Consider the following 27,072-nt stretch of genomic DNA (forward strand, 5'->3'; position numbering starts at 1 on the left):
AGACCCAGGGGAAACAGACCCCCCAGATTACAGTCTCAGGGTATGCAGAGATCTAAGCAGTGGAGTGCCTCCACTTCTAAAACAGGGAGTGCTAAGCCACCCCCTTACAGAAAGAATTCACAATGACTTCTCAACTCCACTCCTCACCTCTGCCCAACTACTCATGCCTCTAGGAGGAAAACTTGAAAAAAAATGGACCTCCATCACCAAAGACTGATGGGTCCTCAACATTGTATCCCAGGGGTACAAATTTTACTTCCACTCACTGCCAACCCCAAAACTGTTCCCAGACCTTCCTCCAAACCAGTGGGTAGAGGCACAAAACCAAGTTCAATCCCTGCTCTCCATAAGGGCAATTCAGCCTGTTCCTGCAGAACAGATAGGTCAAGGGTTTTATTCCAGACTTTTCCTGGAACCCAGAAAAGAGGGCACTTGGCGCCCAATCCTCCTGGTTAGTCACCTTAGGCCTAAAAAAAGCTACTCTGCACATCCCTATCAAGGACTCATGCAGGAAATTCCTACGTTTCAGGGCAGGATCTATGCATTATCAGTTCTCTGCACTTCCCTTTGGCTTATCCACTGCTCACAGTGTTCACAAAATGCCTGGCTCCAGCCATTGCCTATTGCAGACAGAGAAAGATTCAGATTTACCTGTACTTGGACGATTGCCTGATTCAGGCAGACAGGAAAAGCTGTTGCAGCACCTGACATTTGTAAAGAACCTTCGAATCGCCCTGGGGTACACCATCAACAAAAATAAATCAAAACTAGTCCCCAGTCAAAAGATTGTATTCCTGGGAGCAAGCGTGAACAAAAGCATCCCAGATGGCATTCCTTACTCCAGAAAAACAAGCCTATCTGACAGGCTACTTCACTCAAATGGCCACCAAGAACCCAGCTATTCGCAAGGAAAGTCCTGTATGCCCTAGGTTCATGGCCTCATGCATCCTACTAATTCCATATGCTAGACTGCATATGAGGAAACTCCCGTGGTACTTAAAAAGTCTTTGGTGCCAGCATTCTCAGGACCTGGAAACAGTCATACCTGTCATTCCTGGTCTAAGGACAGCGCTTCTTTGGTGGGCAGCAGCATGCAACCACGACAAGGGACTTCCCTTTACTCAACCCCATGCCACCCAGACCCTAACCACAGATGCATCAGACTATGCCTGGGGGCACACCTGGATGAAAAATGCATTCAGGGCCACTGGTGCCCAAGTCAAATTAATCTGCACATCAACTAAAAGGAGATGCTAGCTGTTCAGCACGCTCTGACAGCTTTCGGATCCCTACTGTCACCAGGACCCCTGCTAATAAAAACAGACAGCACCACAGTTATATGGTACATCAACAAGCAGGGGGGAACCCACTCTGCAGGCTAGCCATGGCCCTTTGGAACATGTCTTTGGACATATATATTCATCTGCAAGCTCAATTCTTGCCAGGCAAACAAAACTCTCTTGCAGACGACTTAAGCAGAAATCTCCTAGACCTGTACGAGTGGCAATTAGACCCCAGCACCTTTAGCCTTCTAATCCAGAAATGGAGGACCCCAGAGGTGGACCTCTTTGCCTCCCCTACAATCACCAGCTCAGCAAATTGTGCACCAGGACACCTCACAGCGGGGCCTGGAAAGTGGATGCCCTATCTTTCCACTGGGAAAACCTCTCAATCTATGCATTCCCCCCCTCTGACTCTTCTATCAAGAATATTACTTGAGATAAGGCAGGACAGACCAAGGACAATCCTGACTGGCCACGCCAGCATTGGTACCCACTACTGTACAGCCTGTTGTCGGTGCCACCCTGGCAGCTACCCCAGATCCCAACCCTCCTGACTCAGCAGGGGAGACAGATCTTGCATCCGCAACTGCAAACGCTGAACCTTTCAGTCTGGCTTATTCCTTGAATTCTCTCCCATTGACCATCCTGAGCAAGCAGGTACTGGACGTCATTCTTGAACCTAGAAGACCCAGTACAAGGAAATCCTATGCTGATAAGTGGAAAAGGTATTGTTCCTGGATTCAAACTAAAGGAGAGGACACAGCAGTACCCTCCTTACCTCAAATCCTGGATTACCTAGCAGATCTACACCACAGAGGCCTATCCTTTTCCTCCATTAAGTTCCATGCCTCTGCCATCTTGGCTCATTACAACACTGAGCCCACCTGTCTTCTATCACCCTCTCATCAAACAGTTCCTGAGGGGGGGGCAAACAACTTAAGGCCAACCAAAGAGAGCACCCAGCCCTGCTTGGGACCTTAACTTTGTACTGGAAAAGCTCACGCTACTCCCTTTGAGCCTGCAGTGTCAGCAGAGTTAAAATTCCTCTCTTGGAAAACAGCCTTGCTTCTGGCCATCACTTCAGCTAGAATAGTGTCTGAGCTACAAGCACTGATGGCTGTGGAACCCCTCATTATTTTTCATGCTGACAGGGTCTCCCCCGAGACTAACCCTTCTTTTATGGTTAAAGTGGTGTCCAGTGTGGTTCTCAACCAATCTATCCATTTGCCAACCTTCTTCCCTAATCCTCAAAATGAAAGGGAAAGGATCCTGCACTCCCTTGGACGTGCACAGACAGCTCAGATTCTACCTTGATAGGACTAAGCCCTTCAGGAAATCTGACTAGTTACTAGTCAGTTTTGCACCAGGGGCAGAGGGCAAGGCCATTTCAAAGCAAACAACTTCCAAATGGATAGCACACTGTATCCATTTCTGCTACAAACACCATGGGAAACCAACCCCTCGGGGTGTCAGAACACTTTTCACTAGGGCAACCTCTACCTCTTCAGCATTCCTCAGGGGAGTTCCTACCAAGGACATTCTGGAAGCTGCTACCTGGAGTTCTGTACATACCTTCACCAAGCATTACCACCTGCCTATCTTTTCCAAATCCAGGGTGGGTTTTGCAACAGCAGTCCTGCAGGACATACTAGCCAGCCCAACTCTTCTTGACTGCCTCCACCCTTTCTTCACCTTTGGGAATCCGCCCAAGTATGATGACTGCAACAGTGAAACACAAAGAACATAGTACAGTTGTGCACACTTACCATAAATGTAGATGTTTGAGTGTTTTCACTGTTGCAGTCCTGGTTTCCCACCCTCCAGCCCCCTTGTCTCTCTCTCCTCGCTATGTCTATTACTCACCCCTTCCAGAGCTATTGGTATTTACTTTTTATTGGTGGTGTTTTTCTGCCATAACTTAGCTCACTATTTGGGGCGGCTGCTGACATTTGGGGCAAGAAAAACTGATGTAATGGCGTTGGCTGCCTGTTTTTATACCCGATGACCTGACGTCAGTCCTGCAGTGAGAGTAACCGACTCAGAAATACTAAGTCTCTGGTATTCGGGCTGACTGATGGGTTATATCTGCCTGCAGGTAGCAAAGTGTGATGACTGCAACAGTGAATACACTCAAACATCTACATTTATGGTAATTGTACACAACTGTACTTTCACTATAGAATTCGTTTGTTGAGGATTCTTCTTTAGAGAGTTTTAGTTTTTAAGTTACAGGTATGTTTCCAACCTTTGTCTGTGCTACATTAGTTCAACTATTTTAACACTTTGCCTTCCATACATAAGATGACCTTTGAGTAACTGTTTGAACATGCAAAAAGCGTTTTTCTTTTGGATTGTTGTAGTTTGCATGGAGCAGCGTTGTGTTTTAAGTGCTGCTGTTTTATGTTGTATGCTAGCCGTGATGCAAGGAGTACTTCTGGTGTGCTTATGGAAACTGACCTCAATTGTCATTCATTACTGAACTGCTTGAAATCCTACATAAGCACACCCAAGAGATGTCTAAGCCTCGTGTGTGTGAATTCTTTTTTTTTTTTTTTTTCCAGGTGTGTGGAGGCGGCCCTGCTCTCGCTCTCTGGCACCTGCGCTCTGTAACACCCACCACTGTGTTCCCACTACAGGACTGTCAGCAGCAAGTGATGTTTTATCAAGACTTGGTAATAAAGTTATTCTGTTGCTTAAATGCCGTGCTACGTACTAGTGTAAATGTGAGCACACAATGGTATAACGTGTCATTTCTGTAATATACTGAGGGTGGGTATGTGATAGCAAGTGGGAAAATGGAAAGAGACCTGCAGGAAAAGAGAAATTTAAAAAGTGTTCAGATTGTAGGAGATGAAAATCAGTATTCATTTAACCGAGCAGTGCAAATGAACAGAGGAAGTATGGTAGGTGTGAAAAAAGACAAAAGTCTAATGTGGAGAAGAAGACAGCAAGCTGATGAAGTAACTGATGAGAGGAATTCATATGCAGAAGGATTTGTGCACTTATTCGAAGACCTAGCGAATAAGAAAGGAGCATGTGAATTTGATAAAAGGATCTCAGGATAGACAATCAGCAGAATGTCAGGCACACCGGAAAGAGAGTATTTACAGTAATTGGTAGAGGGGCTCCAATAGTGACGCCAGAAGAGAACAAAGATACCATTACAAATCTAACATTATTAAGGGGCTACTTGCAAGGGAGGAGGATTACACTGGCATGTAGTTATAGACCACCTAACATTGCTGATATGAAGGTTAAGAACATTTTGGGAGAAGGCAGCAGCGTTCAACAAGCAGTATTAATTACAGAGTGGGGAATGGCTTTTAATTTGCAATAGTGAGGCTGTATCAAGAGGACCTACAAGGGTAAAATATCAAAAGAGGGTAGAATACTGAAGAAATTTATGAAAATAATTGGTATGGAAGATGTGAATTCAGCAGTAAGAACTCTGAGAGAATGTACATATTCACCAAGGTACAATAACTGGGTGAGGCTAGACGGAAGTTATATTTCACAGGAACATGTACATTTAATTTGAAGTTTTGTCAAGCATCCAGTAACTGTCGTATCATGTGCCAGTAACTAAAGTAAAAGTACAGGGTTATGAAATATAAATGAGACATAGCCACTTCCCCGCCCATCTGTTAGAGAGGAAATTATGGAATGAGTAATGGGGATTATTGTGGAGTTGTTACGGAAGATGGAAAGTACTTCAGATGTTACAGCTAGTGAGTGGGATAAAATGAAAGTAGAGTTTAAAAACAGAGTAGAAATAAAAGAAAAAGAGATGGTGAAGAAGTAACAAGAATTATTTAGAAGGGCTGACAAAGATATTGCAGAAAAAGGGGGAATCTCTCAGAACAAGCAGTGGTGCAACTGTGGATTGCTAAAGAGAAAATAAGGGAGTATCTGAATAATATGCATGAGTTTAGAAGGATTGCTGTTGTGCAACTATTTTTGTTAATAACTCAACAGCACAAAACCGTGTAGCACAACGAGTCAGGCAACAGAAAGTAGAAAGGGTTGCTGCCAGTCTTGAGGAGCCTATAACAAAACAAAAATAACAAATCCAGTAGACGTAATAAGGGTATTTTGGAAAAGTAACATATTTATGTTAAGATTTAAATGTACCAAGATTAGACGTAGATGAGGTTCAACAATTAATAGTTAAGGTAGGACAAAATGAGATAAAAATGGTGATGTATAACCAGTGTACAGGAAAGTCTGTAGGAATAGATGGTATTCTATGGAAGTTTGAAAGCTAGAAGGGATAAAAGTGGTAAAGATCTGAAATGTTGTGCTCAACATTATTTTAAAAGGGGGAGAAGCGCCTACATCCTGGAAGAAGCTGTGGTGGTTGTGTTACCTAAAGATGGTAAAGAGCAATCAGACCCAGCATCATATAGACCCCATTTCAATTTTAAACCATGATTATAAAGTGTTCATGTCTATAATGGCTAAAAGAATGGTAAACGTGTTGTCAGAATTGATAGATGGGGTTTTGTGGAGGGGAAGCAAACAGATTTAACAACATTAACAGAATGATAATGATCCAGAGGGAAGCAGAACGTAAGAAAATACCGCTGTCGTTGCTGGTGGGTCTTGATGCAGAGAAAGCATTTGTTAAAGTTTGCTGGGATTATACTAGTAGGATATTGGAAGCATTTGCATTCCCTGATACAATGATAGGGCTACTTTAGGAGGCTATATGAGTGATCACAGGTGAAAATCAAAGCTGGAGGGCTCCTCTCTGATAAGTTGTGTCTGAACAGAGGAAACCAGGCAGGGGTATCCTATTTCTGCTTTGTTGGGTTATGTTTAGAACCACTGGCAAAGAAAATAAGGGACTCAGAAATTTAAAGGATTTTATTGGTATGGTAAGCAAGAAAAGTATGCTTTATTTGCAGACAATATTATTTTGTGCCTGATAAAACGAGAGGAAGGCATCTCGGTGTTGGTGAACATTCTGAGAAAGTGTTTGGAGATATACAAAATGAAGATAAAGCAAGACTATAGCTACAAGCTATGTACCCACACCCGCACATGAATTCGTTCAGCAGTAACCATATTTATGGGGACATGATAAAATGATGTGCTTAGGAGGAGGATTAAAAAGGATTCTGTTATGGCAGCTAAGGATATGTGGAAAGAGACTAAACAAAATATAAAATAAAAAATGAGAGACTGGAAGCTCTCATGTATGGATATGGATAGCAAGATACAAGCCGTGAAAATGTTTAGTCTTTTAGTTTTATACACAGGTCAGGCATATTTTTATAAACCAGAGAAGTTGTGGATAGTAATTAATAAAGAGTTAAAGGATTTTGTTTGGAAGGGGAAGACAGCAAGAGTCAAGTGGGATAAGATGATCTGTCCAATAGAACACGGTGTTTTTAGGTTACCTGATTTGAAGGGATGTTTTAGAGCTACATAGTTAAGGTTCTTATACACAACACAGAAACCTACAATTCAGTGTAGAAAGAGATGATGATGAAGTAGGGAAGAAATTCAAGAAATGAGAGAATGGGATTTTTGGATGCAGTCCTTTAAGGAGAATAACAGTCCTGTAGAATAATGTCCTTCCATATCACTGTTGCAGTGTTAATCACCTCTGGGATCTCCTGCCAAGGATAGTCCAGTGTCTGGCCAATGTCAGAGTTGTGCCCCCCATGCAAGTGTAGGGCTTTAAAGTGACGTATGTATGCTCCCAACTGAGAACTACTTTGCCACCAGTCCAAACGCCATTATTGTACATCGATCTGAACGTCCTTTAGTTTGCATGGAGAGGATCAGAAAGAAGGTCTAACACTTTGTCGACTTTAGCCTTCATGGACATCAATTACCAGACTCGTATGACAAGGTACATCCTGTCACTTCTTTCCCAGATGGGAAGATTTTCTGATATCCCTGACTCAGGGTAAGGCCTCAGCTCTTTCCTTGCTTAGGTGCACTTCTCGGGTGGCCTGGCATTCTGTCAAATGCCGCCATGCTGCTGCACCTTCTAGGGTTGCTGCCTCTGGCTGTGTGATAAGGCACTGTTCCTGGCTTTGCCTTCGGGGCATGTCATGTGATATCACAGTGAAACTTTTGGATGCTCCCTTAGATAACCAGTATATGTTTTGTGATAAGGCACTGTTCCTGGCTTTGCCTTCGGGGCATGCCATATGATATCACATTGAAACTTTTGGATGCTCCCTTAAATGACCAGTATATGTTTGGTACTGCTGTGGCTGAGCTTTTCAAGACCTTACAGGATTAAGGTAAGGTCATGAAAGATATGAAGGACATGTTCTCTTACCTATTACCTAGTTTCAGGGGAACTATCCTAGAAAGACGGATTTTTTTTTTTTTTAGACTGCCTAGACAGTTTTCCAAAGGTAAGAAGGCTGTTAGGCTTTTTTTTCTGATAAGTCTATTGAAATGCCCAGGGCCCAGAAGCAGTTCTTTCCATACAAATCTGCAGTCTTATGACCGTCTACCCTCCCTTCCTCTCGGCCAGGTTCCCTTGTCCTTTAGACTTTCTCTCCCAGTTTGGCACTTGATTACCACAGACACTTGGATTCTCTCCATTATCCCACAGGATTACTTTATAATCTAGAAGACCTTTCCCGCCTTCTCAGGTATTCCTCAACCCCCTGCAGATCAGCTGCCTTGTTTTCCACGGGTATTGCAGGATCTGCTGGACCAAGGTACCGTTCATCTGGTTCCAAACACTGAGAGGGGTTTGGGTTTTTATTCCAGTATGTTTCTAGGGCGGCCATGGTGGTTCAGCAGTTAGCATTGCTGCCTCACAGCAAGAGGTTCTCCGGTTTGATCCTCGCCTGGGGTGCCTTCTGTGCAGAGTCTGTATATCCTCCCTGTGGTCGCATGGGTTTCCTCCAGATACTCCGGTTTCCTCCCACATCCCACAGACATGCTGTAGGTGGATTGGATACTCTAAACTGGCCCTAGGCGTGAGTGTGTGCGTGCCTTCCGTGGAAGGCTGGGCGCCAGGCTGGCAACTCGACACCGTAAAAACTTCACTGCCAATCATGAGCGGACAGGTAATCCGCTGTGGAGATCCCTAACCGGGAAAAGCTGAAAGAAGAAGAAGAAGAATTCCAGGATGTTTCTGGTTGCCAAGAAAGAGGGTTCCTGGAGACCTGTCCTGGATCTTTCTAAACACCTTTCTAATAGTGCTATCCTTTCAGATGCTCTCTCCAGACTTGTTTCCTCTGTTGCTTCTCCATGCCTTTCTGGTTTCCTTGGATCTGAAGGACAACCACCTTCATATTTCTCTCCATACTCTATTCAGGAAATATTTGCATTTCTCTGTTTCTTCCTTTCATTTACAGTTCTCTGCTTTGCTCTTTTGGCTTTCAACAGCCCAAAGGGTGTTCACTAAATGTCTGGCCTCAGTAGTTGCCTTTTGTAAGTTTCAAGGCATTCAGATATTTCCTTATCTGGACAATCTCTTGCTTCAGGCCCCATTACACACCTAGCTGGTGCAGGATCTTCAGTTTACCCAGTTTCTGTTGTACAGCCTTGGGCTTCACTCTCAACCTTGAGAAGTCAGAGCTGACTCCAGCTCAGGATCATGTTTTCATAGACGGGAGGCCCCAGACTGTTTCATTGCTGGCATCTCTTCAGGCCTCCAAGGTTTTCATCTTCACAGCTTATTTTCTGTTCCTGCTTCCCTTTTCCTCTCGTCCAGGCAGGGAGTTTTTCAGGGCTCGGGGGTTCATGGTGTCTACCATCCCCATGCTTCCCTGAGCCAGGCTTCATCTGAGAAAGCTTAAGTGGTACCAAAAATCAGTGTGGCTTCAACACCTCAACTCGCTGGACCATGTAGTTCCTCTTTCTTTGTCTCAAACTGGAATTTCATGGGTGGATTCAGCAGCTCTCTCTCAATTCAGCTGTTCCTTTCCACCCTTCTCACCTGTCTGAGGAGCTCTTCACATATGCATCAGAGATGAGGTTGGGAGCCACTTCAGGCAGTCTGAAGGTGCAGGGCCTTTGGTCCCCTAACAGAGGGCAGATAACATCAAGAAAATGCAGGCTCTCATTCTGGCCCTTCAAGCTTTCCATGCGCTTTGGGTCCCATGAAGGTTTGTATTGACAATGCCCTAGTCATGTGGTACATCAGCAAATAAGGGGACACAAGGTCTTACCATCTTTGCAGTTAGCTCTTCAAGCATTGGAAACAGCCGTCAGTCTGCAGGTCACCTTACATGAAGTCTACACACCTTCAGAGTGCAGTTTGGTGGCAGATTTTCTCAGCAGGTCCTTTACACAGCCTCACAAATGGATGCTTCACAGGGATATGTTTCTGGACATAGTTCATCGGTGGAGTATTCCTCAAGTAGATCTGTTTGCCTCCCCTCTGAACAGGCATCTCCCTCAGTTATGTTCCTGAGTCCCAAGTCCTTTGATTTGGAAAGTGGACGCCTTGTCTTTCTCTTGGAAGGGGATGTTCCTGTATGCCTTGCTTCTCCACCCACTTCTTCCAAAGGTCCTTCTCAAAATTGAGAATTCTCTAGAAATCTTGTTGGTGATTCCCTTTTCACCCACACTACACTGGTTCCCCCTCTTATTCCATATGGCCATCACAAGGTACCTCACTGCATGGATCTTTTCACACAGGACAAAGGAAGTTTCACCCTCATCTATCCACTCTTCAACTGATGTTTTGGGTGTTAGAATTTTGATTCCTTTCTGACACCAGTTTTCTGATGATGTGCTTAGGGTTCTACAGCTAGCCAGGAAGCCCAATGTCAGAAAACCATATATGTCTAAGTGAAAGAGGTTTTCTGTTTTATGTCGTAACCACCACCAAGACCCCTTTTCAGTGGGGTCCCCTTGGTTCTGTCCTATGTGTGTGAGCTAGTACATGCTGGTTTGGCATATTCTTCACTGAGAGGCCACTTTGTCAGACATTTCTTACTGTCTGCTACTCACTCTTACTTTAGCCTCTATGTTTGAGGTCAAGCAGTTTCTTAAGGGCATCCTTCATATTAGACTCCCAAGAAAGCCAATTCTTCCTTTTGGAGAGCTTAAGTTTGTCCTTGAAAACCTGACTTGGGCTCCTTTTGAGCCTGCTGCTGCTTTGGAACATTGCACCTGGAAGACTGTTTCATTGGTTGCTTTAACGTCTGCAGGAGGGGTATCTGAGCTCAAGGCCTGAATGGCCATCTCTTCTTTTTTCTTAGAGACTGAGTATCTCTCGGTACAAATCCTTCCCTTATAAGGTGGTTAATGAGCTGTCCCTTAATCAGTCTGTCCATCTTCCTTCTTTTTTCACAGAGACGGAGTATCTCTCGGTACAAATCCTTCCCTTATAAGCTGGTTAATGAGCTGTCCCTTAATCAGTCTGTCCATCTCTTCTTTTTTCATAGAGACGGAGTATCTCTCGGTACAAATCCTTCTCTTATGAGGTGGTTAATGAGCTGTCCCTTAATCAGTCTGTCCATCTTCCTTCTTTTTTCATAGAGACGGAGTATCTCTCGGTACAAATCCTTCCCTTATAAGCTGGTTAATGAGCTGTCCCTTAATCAGTCTGTCCATCTTCCTTCTTTTTTCATAGAGACGGAGTATCTCTCGGTACAAATCCTTCCCTTATAAGCTGGTTAATGAGCTGTCCCTTAATCAGTCTGTCCATCTTCCTTCTTTTTTCATAGAGACGGAGTATCTCTCGGTACAAATCCTTCCCTTATAAGGTGGTTAATGAGCTGTCCCTCAATCAGTCTGTCCATCTTCCTTCTTTTTTCATAGAGACGGAGTATCTCTCGGTACAAATCCTTCCCTTATAAGGTGGTTAATGAGCTGTCCCTCAATCAGTCTGTCCATCTTCCTTCTTTTTTCATAGAGACGGAGTATCTCTCGGTACAAATCCTTCCCTTATAAGGTGGTTAATGAGCTGTCCCTTAATCAGTCTGTCCATCTCTTCTTTTTTCATAGAGACGGAGTATCTCTCGGTACAAATCCTTCCCTTATAAGGTGGTTAATAAGCTGTCCCTTAATCAGTCTGTCCATCTTCCTTCTTTTTCATAGAGACGGAGTATCTCTCGGTACAAATCCTTCCCTTATAAGGTGGTTAATGAGCTGTCCCTTAATCAGTCTGTCCATCTTCCTTCTTTTTTCATAGAGACGGAGTATCTCTCGGTACAAATCCTTCCCTTATAAGCTGGTTAATGAGCTGTCCCTTAATCAGTCTGTCCATCTTCCTTCTTTTTTCATAGAGATGGAGTATCTCTCGGTACAAATCCTTCCCTTATAAGGTGGTTAATGAGCTGTCCCTCAATCAGTCTGTCCATCTCTTCTTTTTTCATAGAGACGGAGTATCTCTCGGTACAAATCCTTCCCTTATAAGGTGGTTAATGAGCTGTCCCTTAATCAGTCTGTCCATCTTCCTTCTTTTTTCATAGAGACGGAGTATCTCTCGGTACAAATCCTTCCCTTATTAGGTGGTTAATGAGCTGTCCCTTAATCAGTCTGTCCATCTTCCTTCTTTTTTCATAGAGACGGAGTATCTCTCAGTACAAATCCTTCCCTTATAAGGTGGTTAATGAGCTGTCCCTTAATCAGTCTGTCCATCTTCCTTCTTTTTTCATAGAGACCGAGTATCTCTCGGTACAAATCCTTCCCTTATGAGGTGGTTAATGAGCTGTCCCTTAATCAGTCTGTCCATCTTCCTTCTTTTTTCATAGAGACCGAGTATCTCTCGGTACAAATCCTTCCCTTATGAGGTGGTTAATGAGCTGTCCCTTAATCAGTCTGTCCATCTTCCTTCTTTTTTCACAGAGACTGAGTATCTCTCGGTACAAATCCTTCCCTTATAAGGTGGTTAATGAGCTGTCCCTTAATCAGTCTGTCCATCTTCCTTCTTTTTTCATAGAGACGGAGTATCTCTCGGTACAAATCCTTCCCTTATAAGGTGGTTAATGAGCTGTCCCTTAATCAGTCTGTCCATCTTCCTTCTTTTTTCATAGAGACGGATTATCTCTCGGTACAAATCCTTCTCTTATAAGGTGGTTAATGAGCTGTCCCTTAATCAGTCTGTCCATCTCTTCTTTTTTCATAGAGACGGAGTATCTCTCGGTACAAATCCTTCCCTTATGAGGTGGTTAATGAGCTGTCCCTTAATCAGTCTGTCCATCTTCCTTCTTTTTTCATAGAGACCGAGTATCTCTCGGTACAAATCCTTCCCTTATAAGCTGGTTAATGAGCTGTCCCTTAATCAGTCTGTCCATCTTCCTTCTTTTTTCATAGAGACGGAGTATCTCTCGGTACAAATCCTTCCCTTATAAGGTGGTTAATGAGCTGTCCCTTAATCAGTCTGTCCATCTTCCTTCTTTTTTCATAGAGACGGAGTATCTCTCGGTACAAATCCTTCCCTTATAAGGTGGTTAATGAGCTGTCCCTTAATCAGTCTGTCCATCTCTTCTTTTTCATAGAGACCGAGTATCTCTGTACAAATCCTTCCCTTATAAGGTGGTTAATGAGCTGTCCCTTAATCAGTCTGTCCATCTTCCTTCTTTTTCATAGAGACGGAGTATCTCTCGGTACAAATCCTTCCCTTATAAGGTGGTTAATGAGCTGTCCCTTAATCAGTCTGTCCATCTTCCTTCTTTTTCATAGAGACGGAGTATCTCTCGGTACAAATCCTTCCCTTATGAGGTGGTTAATGAGCTGTCCCTTAATCAGTCTGTCCATCTTCCTTCTTTTTTCATAGAGACTGAGTATCTCTCTGTACAAATCCTTCCCTTATAAGGTGGTTAATGAGCTGTCCCTTAATCAGTCTGTCCATCTTCCTTCTTTTTTCATAGAGACGGAGTATCTCTCGGTACAAATCCTTCCCTTATAAGGTGGTTAATGAGCTGTCCCTTAATCAGTCTGTCCATCTTCCTTCTTTTTTCATAGAGACGGAGTATCTCTCGGTACAAATCCTTCCCTTATAAGGTGGTTAATGATCTGTCCCTTAATCAGTCTGTCCATCTTCCTTCTTTTTTCATAGAGACGGAGTATCTCTCGGTACAAATCCTTCCCTTATAAGGTGGTTAATGAGCTGTCCCTTAATCAGTCTGTCCATCTTCCTTCTTTTTCATAGAGACGGAGTATCTCTCGGTACAAATCCTTCCCTTATAAGGTGGTTAATGAGCTGTCCCTTAATCAGTCTGTCCATCTTCCTTCTTTTTTTCATAGAGACGGAGTATCTCTCGGTACAAATCCTTCCCTTATGAGGTGGTTAATGAGCTGTCCCTTAATCAGTCTGTCCATCTCTTCTTTTTTCATAGAGACGGAGTATCTCTCGGTACAAATCCTTCCCTTATAAGCTGGTTAATGAGCTGTCCCTTAATCAGTCTGTCCATCTTCCTTCTTTTTCATAGAGACGGAGTATCTCTCGGTACAAATCCTTCCCTTATAAGGTGGTTAATGAGCTGTCCCTTAATCAGTCTGTCCATCTTCCTTCTTTTTCATAGAGACGGAGTATCTCTCGGTACAAATCCTTCCCTTATAAGGTGGTTAATGAGCTGTCCCTTAATCAGTCTGTCCATCTTCCTTCTTTTTTCATAGAGACGGAGTATCTCTCGGTACAAATCCTTCCCTTATAAGCTGGTTAATGAGCTGTCCCTTAATCAGTCTGTCCATCTTCCTTCTTTTTCATAGAGACGGAGTATCTCTCGGTACAAATCCTTCCCTTATAAGGTGGTTAATGAGCTGTCCCTTAATCAGTCTGTCCATCTCTTCTTTTTTCATAGAGACGGAGTATCTCTCGGTACAAATCCTTCCCTTATAAGGTGGTTAATGAGCTGTCCCTTAATCAGTCTGTCCATCTCTTCTTTTTCATAGAGACGGAGTATCTCTCGGTACAAATCCTTCCCTTATAAGGTGGTTAATGAGCTGTCCCTTAATCAGTCTGTCCATCTTCCTTCTTTTTTCATAGAGACGGAGTATCTCTCGGTACAAATCCTTCCCTTATAAGGTGGTTAATGAGCTGTCCCTTAATCAGTCTGCCCATCTTCCTTCTTTTTTCATAGAGACCGAGTATCTCTCGGTACAAATCCTTCCCTTATAAGGTGGTTAATGAGCTGTCCCTTAATCAGTCTGTCCATCTTCCTTCTTTTTTCATAGAGACGGAGTATCTCTCGGTACAAATCCTTCTCTTATGAGGTGGTTAATGAGCTGTCCCTTAATCAGTCTGTCCATATTCCTTCTTTTTTCATAGAGACGGAGTATCTCTCGGTACAAATCCTTCCCTTATAAGGTGGTTAATGAGCTGTCCCTTAATCAGTCTGCCCATCTTCCTTCTTTTTTCATAGAGACCGAGTATCTCTCTGTACAAATCCTTCCCTTATGAGGTGGTTAATGAGCTGTCCCTTAATCAGTCTGTCCATCTTCCTTCTTTTTTCATAGAGACGGAGTATCTCTCGGTACAAATCCTTCCCTTATGAGGTGGTTAATGAGCTGTCCCTTAATCAGTCTGTCCATCTTCCTTCTTTTTTCATAGAGACGAAGTATCTCTCGGTACAAATCCTTCCCTTATAAGGTGGTTAATGAGCTGTCCCTTAATCAGTCTGTCCATCTTCCTTCTTTTTTCATAGAGACGGAGTATCTCTCGGTACAAATCCTTCCCTTATAAGGTGGTTAATGAGCTGTCCCTTAATCAGTCTGTCCATCTTCCTTCTTTTTTCATAGAGACGGAGTATCTCTCGGTACAAATCCTTCCCTTATGAGGTGGTTAATGAGCTGTCCCTCAATCAGTCTGTCCATCTTCCTTCTTTTTTCATAGAGACGGAGTATCTCTCGGTACAAATCCTTCCCTTATAAGGTGGTTAATGAGCTGTCCCTTAATCAGTCTGTCCATCTTCCTTCTTTTTTCATAGAGACCGAGTATCTCTCGGTACAAATCCTTCCCTTATAAGCTGGTTAATGAGCTGTCCCTTAATCAGTCTGTCCATCTTCCTTCTTTTTTCATAGAGACGGAGTATCTCTCGGTACAAATCCTTCCCTTATAAGGTGGTTAATGAGCTGTCCCTTAATCAGTCTGTCCATCTTCCTTCTTTTTTCATAGAGACGGAGTATCTCTCGGTACAAATCCTTCCCTTATAAGGTGGTTAATGAGCTGTCCCTTAATCAGTCTGTCCATCTTCCTTTTTTCATAGAGACGGAGTATCTCTTGGTACAAATCCTTCCCTTATGAGGTGGTTAATGAGCTGTCCCTTAATCAGTCTGTCCATCTTCCTTCTTTTTTCATAGAGACGGAGTATCTCTCGGTACAAATCCTTCCCTTATAAGCTGGTTAATGAGCTGTCCCTTAATCAGTCTGTCCATCTTCCTTCTTTTTTCATAGAGACGGAGTATCTCTCGGTACAAATCCTGCCCTTATAAGGTGGTTAATGAGCTGTCCCTTAATCAGTCTGTCCATCTTCCTTCTTTTTTCATAGAGACGGAGTATCTCTCGGTACAAATCCTTCCCTTATAAGGTGGTTAATGAGCTGTCCCTTAATCAGTCTGTCCATCTTCCTTCTTTTTTCACAGAGACTGAGTATCTCTCGGTACAAATCCTTCCCTTATAAGGTGGTTAATGAGCTGTCCCTTAATCAGTCTGTCCATCTTCCTTCTTTTTTCATAGAGACGGAGTATCTCTCGGTACAAATCCTTCCCTTATGAGGTGGTTAATGAGCTGTCCCTTAATCAGTCTGTCCATCTCTTCTTTTTTCATAGAGACGGAGTATCTCTCGGTACAAATCCTTCCCTTATAAGCTGGTTAATGAGCTGTCCCTTAATCAGTCTGTCCATCTTCCTTATTTTTTCATAGAGACGGAGTATCTCTCGGTACAAATCCTTCCCTTATAAGGTGGTTAATGAGCTGTCCCTTAATCAGTCTGTCCATCTTCCTTCTTTTTTCATAGAGACCGAGTATCTCTCTGTACAAATCCTTCTCTTATGAGGTGGTTAATGAGCTGTCCCTTAATCAGTCTGTCCATCTTCCTTCTTTTTTCATAGAGACGGAGTATCTCTCGGTACAAATCCTTCCCTTATAAGGTGGTTAATGAGCTGTCCCTTAATCAGTCTGTCCATCTTCCTTCTTTTTTCATAGAGACCGAGTATCTCTCTGTACAAATCCTTCTCTTATGAGGTGGTTAATGAGCTGTCCCTTAATCAGTCTGTCCATCTCTTCTTTTTTCATAGAGACGGAGTATCTCTCGGTACAAATCCTTCCCTTATAAGGTGGTTAATGAGCTGTCCCTTAATCAGTCTGTCCATCTTCCTTCTTTTTCATAGAGACGGAGTATCTCTCGGTACAAATCCTTCCCTTATAAGGTGGTTAATGAGCTGTCCCTTAATCAGTCTGTCCATCTTCCTTCTTTTTTCATAGAGACGGAGTATCTCTCGGTACAAATCCTTCCCTTATAAGGTGGTTAATAAGCTGTCCCTTAATCAGTCTGTCCATCTTCCTTCTTTTTTCATAGAGACGGAGTATCTCTCGGTACAAATCCTTCCCTTATAAGGTGGTTAATGAGCTGTCCCTTAATCAGTCTGTCCATCTTCCTTCTTTTTTCATAGAGACGGAGTATCTCTCGGTACAAATCCTTCCCTTATAAGCTGGTTAATGAGCTGTCCCTTAATCAGTCTGTCCATCTTCCTTCTTTTTTCATAGAGACGGAGTATCTCTCGGTACAAATCCTTCCCTTATGAGGTGGTTAATGAGCTCTCCCTTAATCAGTCTGTCCATCTTCCTTCTTTTTTCATAGAGACGGAGTATCTCTCGGTACAAATCCTTCCCTTATAAGGTGGTTAATGAGCTGTCCCTTAATCAGTCTGTCCATCTTCCTTCTTTTTTCATAGAGACGGAGTATCTCTTGGTACAAATCCTTCCATTATAAGCTGGTTAATGAGCTGTCCCTTAATCAGTCTGTCCATCTCTTCTTTTTTCATAGAGACGGAGTATCTCTCGGTACAAATCCTTCCCTTATGAGGTGGTTAATGAGCTGTCCCTTAATCAGTCTGTCCATCTTCCTTCTTTTTTCATAGAGACAGAGTATCTCTCGGTACAAATCCTTCCCTTATAAGGTGGTTAATGAGCTGTCCCTTAATCAGTCTGTCCATCTTCCTTCTTTTTTCATAGAGACGGAGTATCTCTCGGTACAAATCCTTCCCTTATAAGGTGGTTAATGAGCTGTCCCTTAATCAGTCTGTCCATCTTCCTTCTTTTTTCATAGAGACGGAGTATCTCTCGGTACAAATCCTTCCCTTATAAGGTGGTTAATGAGCTGTCCCTTAATCAGTCTGTCCATCTTCCTTCTTTTTTCATAGAGACTGAGTATCTCTCGGTACAAATCCTTCCCTTATAAGGTGGTTAATGAGCTGTCCCTTAATCAGTCTGTCCATTTTCTCTTCTATGCAGTTGGCTAGTGAGAACGTTCTTAGTACCTTGGATTTGCATAGACAGCTCAAATATTATTTAGACAAAACAAAGGGCCTTTCATAAGTCTGATCAGCTTTTTATTTCTTTTCATACCAAGAGATTAGATTTGGCAGTTTCTAAGCAAACCATCTGCTCCTGGATTTCCAGGTTCATTTCCAGAGCCAGGGCATGTCCCTCCTCCCTGTCTTCACTGTAGCTTTTGTACTGTCCCAGCGGTGATGAGCACTGCAGCAGTGATATGGAAGGACAGAGTACAGATGTGTAAATCTTATCCTAACAGTAGATGTCCTCTTCACTGTTGCAGTATTCGCTGTCTCCCTCCTGCCCCCTTTTCTCCTTTGTTCACATGGATGGTATTTTCGTTCTGAGAGCTTCCTGTCACGCTCTTCCTTCCTTCCTTTTTTGGATGCACATATCCTTCTTTCCACTGGGGATCCTGGTTCTTCTGAGGTACTTCAGTCATGAGTTGGTAGCATACGTACATCACCTTTATGCCCTACGCTTGCATGGGGAGCATACATCTGACATCAAAGTAAGGTTTGTTGTCATACAAATCAACACAGAGGAAAAAGTGCGCATCACTGCACGACATTTCAATACTCAGGCCATACGAATGACAGTTTACAGAAGGAAGACAGATAAATAAAAATGTAAATTAAACTATAAATGAATAAAAAAGATACAAAAAGTAAACTAAAATTTGAAAGCTCTATTTACATCATAAACACAACAAATATAACAGCAGGAATAGACTGAGTAGAAATATAAGGATATGAAAAAACATACTACAATAAATGAGAGGCAACATGTAATCTCTAATGTATACCATAAACTTAGAGTTCACAGTTTTCCTAGTGCAGATAGAGACGTATGAAGTGAACCAATCAGAGTTTATGTAAACAACAATGACATATTGCACACAAATAATGTTTTACCCATGTAGCGTGTTAGGCTGTGGGTTTGTTATTCAGCAGTCTGATAGCATGTGGGAAGAAGCTGTAATGGAATCTGGATGTCCTGCATCTAATGCTTCTGTAGCGTTTCCTTGTTGGCAGGAGTTTGAACAGTCCATGAGCAGGATGGTGTATATCCTTCAATAGTTTTTGGGCTCTGCCATAGCATCTGTCTGAATGTATGTCCTGTAGGGATTGAAGGTTGGAGCCACTGATTTTTGTGACCCATTTAACAATCTTACCCAGTGCCTTCCAATCACCATGAGAGCAGTTTCCATACCAGGCAGCTATGCTGTTTGTCAATACAGTTGTGGCTCTGTAGAAGGTGAGTAGGACCTGTGGGGGGAGGTTAGCTCTATGAAGTCTCATAAGGAAATGGAGACTGTCGAGCTCTCTTTATAAGGTAAGAAGTGTTTGTGCCCCAACTTAGGTCTTGCAAGATATGTTTTTGTGTCTTTCGGCTTTTCCCGGTTAGGGGTCGCCACAGCGTAACTCCGGTCCGCTAATGATTGGCAGTATTTTTACGTGCCGAGTTTCCAGCTCTGACGCACAACTTTCAACGAAGGTACGCCCATTCACGCATGTCTCCACACAGAACACACTCGAGCTGAGAATTGAACAGGACAACGTCTTACTGTGAGGTGACAACGCTACTGCAGAACCACCACCGCGGCCAGGTCTTACAAGATATGTACCCCTAGGAATTTGGTGCTATTTACTCTCTCCACTGCGGCAACATTGGTGGTGATAGGGGTGTGTGGCTTTTTCTTCTTAAAATCGATGATGCTTTCTTTGGTTTTCCAAACATTTAGTGCTAGTTGTCAGTGCACCAATGAATGAGTTTATTTATTTTATTTATTATTTATTTTACTTTTGTTAACTGGGTTGGTCCAGCTGAGCCAAGGGCCCATTTTCAGTGGAGACCTGAGGAGAAAAGCTCCAATATATTGATGTATTAACATGTTTACAACATATAGCAAACAAAATGATACAGGAATACAAGACAACATGGGTAATAAGTTATAAGACTTACAATATACATAAAAGACATTTGAACAAGAAGGTAAGAGTTTAGACTTGCAAGATGTTTATAAAGATCACTTTTGCATTTCAATGTACTGTGACTACAGTGGTCCAAGGGTAAAGCCCTATAAGAAGGACCTGAGAAAGGAGAAGGAAAAACAGTTGGTTCACCTTCTCCCTGTAGGCCCCCTCATCTTCCTACTTGATAAGGATGATTTCTGTGGAGTTGTCTGCAAATTTATAGATTCTATTTGACTGTTGCATAGCTGTGCAGTCATGTGTTAGAACTTTCAAAAGAAGTGGACTGAGTACGCAACCTTGTGGGACTCTGGTGTTTAAGGTGAGGCTGATGTGAACATATGTTTTGGGAGTGTAATGGGTTGGCAGACTGTACAAATTTCCTTCAGAGTACTGTGTCCAGCAATACTGGACAAGCAAATGGATGTGACTAAAGAAATGATTCTTTGAGTTGGGATACAGGATCTGAATAGCCTAGGCCTTGTTAAGTTTAATTCTGGTGGCTGACAAAAAAGCAATTACTATGAAATGGAAATCAGTCTAAACCAACAGTACTTGAAGTGGTGAATGTTGTAACAGAGATAAAATAAATCAAAATGGGATTTTTAGAAAAGGTTAGGAGCAAATTCCATAGAAAAAATGGAAATTACGGGAACAATGCATGTAGAAAAAAGTTTTGAGGAGGAATAAGGTTTTAAGGGTACGCAAGAATTTTCCATTTTGCGCAGTGTTGATTGATTTTTTTGTACAGAAGTATATACGTGATGTATAATGTTTGCAACTGTGAACATATTAATATGATTTCTTTTATATAAGTCTAAGTTTGCCTATGCACAAGTAATAATTCAATAAAAGTGTTTAAAAAAGACTTAGAGAAGAAACAGTAAGGTTGTAAGAATGTTTATGTGCGTGTTTGAGTAAACTGCAAACAGAATTTCAAATAGTAAATCTGATAGGGGTGCAACATTATTAATAAGAACATAGCTGCTGAACTGAGGAGATGAGGTTGGAAATTATTTACACTTATGAAGTGTGATTTTTAATACTGCCTCACAGAAACACTGCTTGTATTTTTCGATTCGTCCTTCCTTTTATATCCTCCATATATCATCTCTGCTTCTCTCACCCACACAACTAAATTTAGTTTGTTACCAAAGTTAAATGCAAGCATGCTGTAAAATGAAAGGAAGTGTGCTTTACAGGTGGTATAGCAAGGCTTGCAAGTGTTGTCATGTCATGTAGTTACAGATTAGTTTTTACAGGTCATGCTGTTGAGGGTTTCACTTGTCTTCCATCCAGCCATTGTCTGAAAACTTAAATTGCCCTTTATTTATTTTATTTTATTTTACATTTGTTAACCGGGGGTGTCTGACTGAGCCGAAAAGGCCCTTTTTCAGCAGAGGCCCGGGGAGAAAAGCTCCACTAAGAAAAATTACAGACACATTTAGTTATTTAGACATAATCAGTAGGGGAATCCAGTGTCTATGGCAATAACCAGTGGCACAAGATCTCCTTGGACAAGGCACCACTCCATTGTTGGACAGAGCACACACACACACACACCCTACAGTTATGCATACATGCAATTTGGAGAAAGCCAACTGCATACATGCAGTTGCCTCTAAGACGTGGAAGAAAACTGGAGTACTCAGAACTTGCATGGATGCAGGGAAAAGTTCCTCCACCATATATTAAAGGAACATGTTCACGGTCTGCAGGAAAATTGGTGAGCATGTTTTTTTTTTTCTAGCTTTTGGGAGTGGCATTTTGAGTTTTATTTTTTTGAACAAAACATTTTTACAATGAAAAACAAAGTAAGCATGTAGGCTGGAAAATTAATCCAGTCTGTTTGGAGTATTGTTCGATTTATATTACAGTCTACCCCCCAACATAAGTAGAACTGAATAAATTTTAAAAGCTGTGTACTTTTCTGCATAATATGTTGCTGCATGGATAATTATTTTGTCTCAGATTGCAAGACTTGTAGTATTCTGTTATCAGACAGAAGAGAGTCCACGGGTGAGGTGATTGCATTCTTGAAGGACATCCCTAATTTTGCATTTCATAGAACTAGAAAATCTTTTTTAATGCACAGATGAATAAATTGTGTCTCCATTTTAGATCCTCTCTGCAGGCAACAATCCTACGATCAACCACTGTCAGATCAGCAGTGGAGTCAAAGCTCAGATACCTTGCACTGCACCATCTGTATACTCCTTAGCCATCAATGAACAGTCGCAGGAAAACATGGTACGTAGCGGTGTAGTGCTAGTATTGTGTGCTGGATTGTGCTTTGGTGTTAATCTTTGCTGTATGGTAAACATTGTGTATTTTTCCTGATGTAGCGGGAGTAGTGCATTCATTTCACAGGTGATGCCTCCTAACCCAGCCCTGCTGAGGAAGTCCTGTACCTTACTGCAGTTCTGCCATTGATTTGTGTATTCATTCACATTTTGTTGACTAGGTTAGGGGGACCTGGGAGAAGGTAAATTAAAACACAACAGTAAGATGCAGCAGTGATGGTTACTTACAGCATTTAGTAAGTAGTAAATGTTTATACTGTCACACTCCTGAGATAATTACTTATTTAAAAACCTTGCATATCAAGGGGAGAAGAGCATAACTGTTAGATGTGCACCATATAAGCTGTGATTGCAGTATTTTGTAAGTGGACAGAGTTGAGTTTTTCCAGACATGCACATGAAAGTAAAAGATTACTAATGACCAAGAAAGAAGGTAAATGCTGCCTTGAGTGACATTATCTTGCTGCTTTATTGTTAAAAAGTATTCTAGTATCATTTTTCTGAGTTAGGACGTGTAGCATTAAAAATTGCTTTTTTGATAGAGGGCTATACTAGGAGCTTGGTGTACAAATCTTTCAGACACTTTTTACATTTCATTTGTCAGTGTTGGGCACTTACATATCATATAACCATTATAATCCAAAGCCAAATTAAGCCTTTTTTAAGTGGACTATAACTTATTATATCTCATTTCTGCGTAACTTTAGGCTGTATCCCCCTGGCTTCAGTGCTCGCACAGCCCCTGATCCCCCAGTAGCTCATTACTGGGTAACCCAGGTATAACCCTTTGGCAGTATGTCCCCACCCCACCCCACCGACTCCTTGGGAAGTCCTACTCAACAGTAATTCTGTACAAGGCTCAGGGAACAAGAGATCCAGTAGAGAGTTGCAAACAAAGCTTGTGAGCTGTCATTCTTTGTGACAGCTGGTCAGTTACCTTAGCTATGGACACAGCTAAAGCTGTGACATCAGGATGTCTTTGCCACCTGTGTACTAACCATGCGATATCTTGTAAGCTGCTATTCTCCATTAGAGGTCAGCCAAGCATAGGGTTCCGCTTACCTTCATCCTTGGGATGGGAGAGCTGACCATTGCCCACTTCATTCTACCCCTCCCCAGCCAGCCCTACCTGCAACTGAGGTCTGTCCCAAACCCTGTAAGGCAGTAGCACGGATGTCCGCCCTGCCCTGCCTCTGCTCCATCTGGCTGGTGTACTGAAGTAAAACGTACACCAAAGGTTTTGCCGTGCTTTGGAGAGTGCCAGCTTGTTCAGTCACAATTTCCCATCTTAATTATTTTGTTCATTTCAGATTTGGTCTTGTGACACTAATTTTTCCCATTTGCCATACTTCAAAGAAACGTTGAATGGAGTGTGTGATTAAGAATTCACTGCTTAATGTCCTATGATCATGTTATTCCCAGTGGTTTTGACTTAGAATTTTTATGATGTCTCAAATTCCACTGACAATTTATAACACAAAAGGATTGTAGCCCAACTTTTGTATTTGAGCACCAGGACAATATAAATACAACTGTCAAGTCTGTGGTTAAAGAACTAAGGAAACTAAAGATGAGGAACCCTACAAGTCCTCTCCAGGTGCCTTGATGTTTTTTTTTTTTTTTTCCGGGGTTATAATGAGAAATACAGGCAGTGGTTACTTGTAGCAATCATGCATAACCTGTTTTCACATTCCTGAAACCTGCTGTGCACGCTGCATTGATGAAAGCTGCAGGAGTGCCAGTGTGTCATTTCCAGCGGGAAGCCTTGCTTGCCGAAACTGCGCAGTGATGAACCGCTTAGGCAGGAAGCTATGCATAAGTGGTAGTTCACATGCAATTCCCAGAGCAGGTACAATGGAGCACGTAGGCTGTTGAGGGGGTGAACATAGAACATTCTGCAGGATCTGTAGATTAGTATGTTCCCCAACATCTGAGTCTTGCTTTTAATGGGGAACAAATGGGCTTGGAGGGCTGTCACCCTGATGGAGGAACAAGTCAGTGTGCTGGGTTCACGAAGGGGAACCACTGGACCAATCTGTCGACTCATAATAGGCCATACCCCATATCAACAAAGTAACCCTTATCCTTCTGGAAACCGTGACGTTTTATTGTCGGGCGACTTTTGTTAGAGCCACATTTGTTAGAATTCTCTCGGTCTGTTTCCCTTGTAAATCTGCATTGGTTTTGAAGTGGCTTTTAAGCAAATGCATTAATTATGTTACACATTTAAACCAGTGTTGTGTTTTGTAGCACAACTGCAGGTGCACTGTAGGACTTCCTTCGTGTCAGTATATCACGTGCTGCTCTGCAGGACTACTGGTACACCATAGGACTTTTTTAATGTTGGTGTATCACTGGCTGCTCTTCAGGACTGCAGGTGCACCGTAGGATTTCTTTCATGTCGGTGGATCCCAACGCTGCTGTGCAGGACTACAGTTGGACTGTAGGACTTCCTTCGTGTCAGTGTATCACATGCTGCTCTGCTTAGGTGACACTTAATTCTAACACTGTCCAGCATATAATAGTCTCAGAACATTCGTCTGCAAAAGTGCCTGTCTGCTTCATCATACTTAACCATCTGCAGGCAGCAGTTTAAGCTAAATTATTTTGCTCTGTTAGCTACCCAGAGTAAAGCTACCCAAGTGGAAGTACCTAACATAGAAATATCCAGGAGAAGTTTATTAACTAAGTCATATGTTTTGGAGAAGATTTTGTCTGTACTTAGATACCTAGCACTGAGATTATTTCAGCTACTCATGTCTACAAAGCCTGTTTCTGCGAGTGCTATTTCACAGAGTAATTTTTATGAAAGCCACTTTCAGTGCTAATGGAGTTTGCACTTTTGCCCTACTGTTGTGCCCCTGCGGTGTTGCTATTTATGCTTGCAAGCTGAAGTTTTGTCCCCTTTCCACATGGGTACAGGTACTAGGCATGCTCGCTCCACAAATTGAGATTTAACTTTGTGGTATTGTCATTCACTGACTTTCCCTTTGGCAACTTGACATGAATCCTTCTTTCCTTGGGTAGCCATTGCATACCATGTCCAACATTGTCCCTTTTCCATTATATATAGAGCATGCAATGATCTCACACTGCTCCTGTTTTTTTAGGTACCAGCTTGTAGCTTCACAGATACATATTCCCTCTGTCATTTACCTTTTAACAAACACAGTTTGTTTGTATGTGTACCCATTTTGAAGAAATCCCATCAGTGTGTTCTCTTATCTTGCTCTATAGAGTAGTCAGTGGCTGGTTGATCGGATTCTCTCTGTACAAGCAGCAAGCTACAATTACTTTTTTATTGTAACGTTCCAAATAAAAGTATAGTCCAAAACACGGCCAGGATATAAAAACAACCAAATATTTATTTATCGTAAAACAGGTAAGCACACTTGCGAAAGCGCTTACCATTTTTACAATAAATAAATATTTGGTTGTTCTTATCTCCTGGCCGTGTTTTGGGCTATACTTTTATTTGGAACATTATTCTGGTTTGTTTTATCGTAGTCTGTTTATCCTGGGTGCCGGTGTTCCTGTTTTTTGGAATGTATTTACTTTTTTATTGTAGATTGAATGCTAGTTTCTTTGGCAGAGTGACATTGCTGGTTGTTTGAAACTATTGTGCGCATTAATGAGGAGTTTCTCCTTTCCCTAGTGTGATGGTGACCTTAGTATCTATAAAACTGAGAGGTGCAGAGGGGCTTGCTGCCCCCAGCAAAAATGTTTAATTCAGTCATTGAAGGTAGGTTTTAGAGGAAGTGATTTCTGGGCATTTTTCAGTTGTCAGTTTTTCACAGAGGCGACATTTGTATACCTACTAAATCGAAGTGTATGATGATTTTAACAATGTTCCCATGCCTTTCAACTATGCAACACACAGAAGCAGCGGCATTCCCCTTCTGTTTGGATACACAGCACACTGCGATCCCAGAAGCATTTGAATGCAGTGAATCCGTGTCTAAGGCTCCCATCTTACTGCTCCAGAGTTAAGGTACCGTCTATGAAGAATTTGGATATTCATTGTACAAACCCTTTGTCATTCAGTACGTGTGTGTGTGTGTCTACACATATCTTTGCTTGCACTGTAATTCCACCATTGTTTTCATACCGTAACACATAAATGTTCTTAACAGTACCACTGAGGCCCCCATTACATAGTAGATTTCAACAGCATTCCACTTATTTTGGGTACCAAGTAACTGGATAGCTTACTCTCCTTTGGATACTCCGTGTACAGTGATTCCCAACAACAGTCGTCTCCCACTGGTAGTTGCTTTGCAGTGATTCACAACAGCATTGGCCTTATGTTAGGTAGTTGTTACTTGGCAGTTCCTAACAGCAGTCCCCTTCAGGAATCCCAAACGTATGTGTTATGTAACAGCAGAGAGCGTCACAGACAGCAATCCCATAAGTTTCAGTATCCAGTGTTCAGGAATCCCAAACATATGGGTTATGTAACAGCAATTAGTGTCATAGACAGCAATCCCCTTCATTTCAGTACCCATTACCCATTGTTCAGGGATCCCAAAAGTATAGGGTATGTAACAGCAGATAGTGTCATAGTAGCATTCTTTGGATACCCAGTATCACCGGGATCCCAGCAGCATTGTTAGCTGCCCAACATGCATTGAATCCAGGAGCTATACCCTTCCTTTGCGTACCCACTGCTAATTTAACTCCCTTTCTTTTGCCTGCCTACTAGGCTGACTGCCTTGAAGGGCCATTTTAAAGCAATTCCTGTACCTTGTGACTATAGAGTGAATACATTAACCCTTATGCCAAACCCACCTCTTTTGTTTAGATAATTAGCTTGTAGGGATCCCTGCAGTACACTTGGGCATTTTTGCAAACTAGGTACCCAACCGCATTCCCTCTCTTTTGAGTACCCAGCAGTGATTTCAGGTGACACCTTTGGATACCCAGCACACAGGGATCTCAACATCCTCTTTCAGTTCCATCACCTGCAGAGATCCAAAATCCCCAGAATAACTCTCCTTCCTTGTAGCTCTCCACAGTCAGGAATCCCAAAAATGTCTGTGCATATAGCAATTCTCAGTGTCACAACAGTGTCCCTCGTTCATTGG

The 27,072-nt window shown here is 42.3% G+C and overlaps 1 protein-coding gene across 1 annotated transcript in view; it reads left to right on the forward strand.

The window, feature by feature from the left end:
- The window catches only part of THOC6 (THO complex 6), a gene marked incomplete in the record, with an annotated part of 295,129 nt that overhangs the window by 231,662 nt on the left and 36,395 nt on the right, over positions 1-27,072 (forward strand). The window contains 2 exon segments of the mRNA XM_044086675.1: positions 3,845-3,955; positions 21,807-21,935. Coding sequence (XP_043942610.1) covers positions 3,845-3,955; positions 21,807-21,935 — 240 coding nt within the window.

This window comes from Protopterus annectens, chromosome 10.part0 (genome assembly GCF_019279795.1).
Source record: "Protopterus annectens isolate FY-2018-M chromosome 10.part0, PAN1.0, whole genome shotgun sequence".
NCBI lineage: Eukaryota > Metazoa > Chordata > Ceratodontiformes > Protopteridae > Protopterus > Protopterus annectens.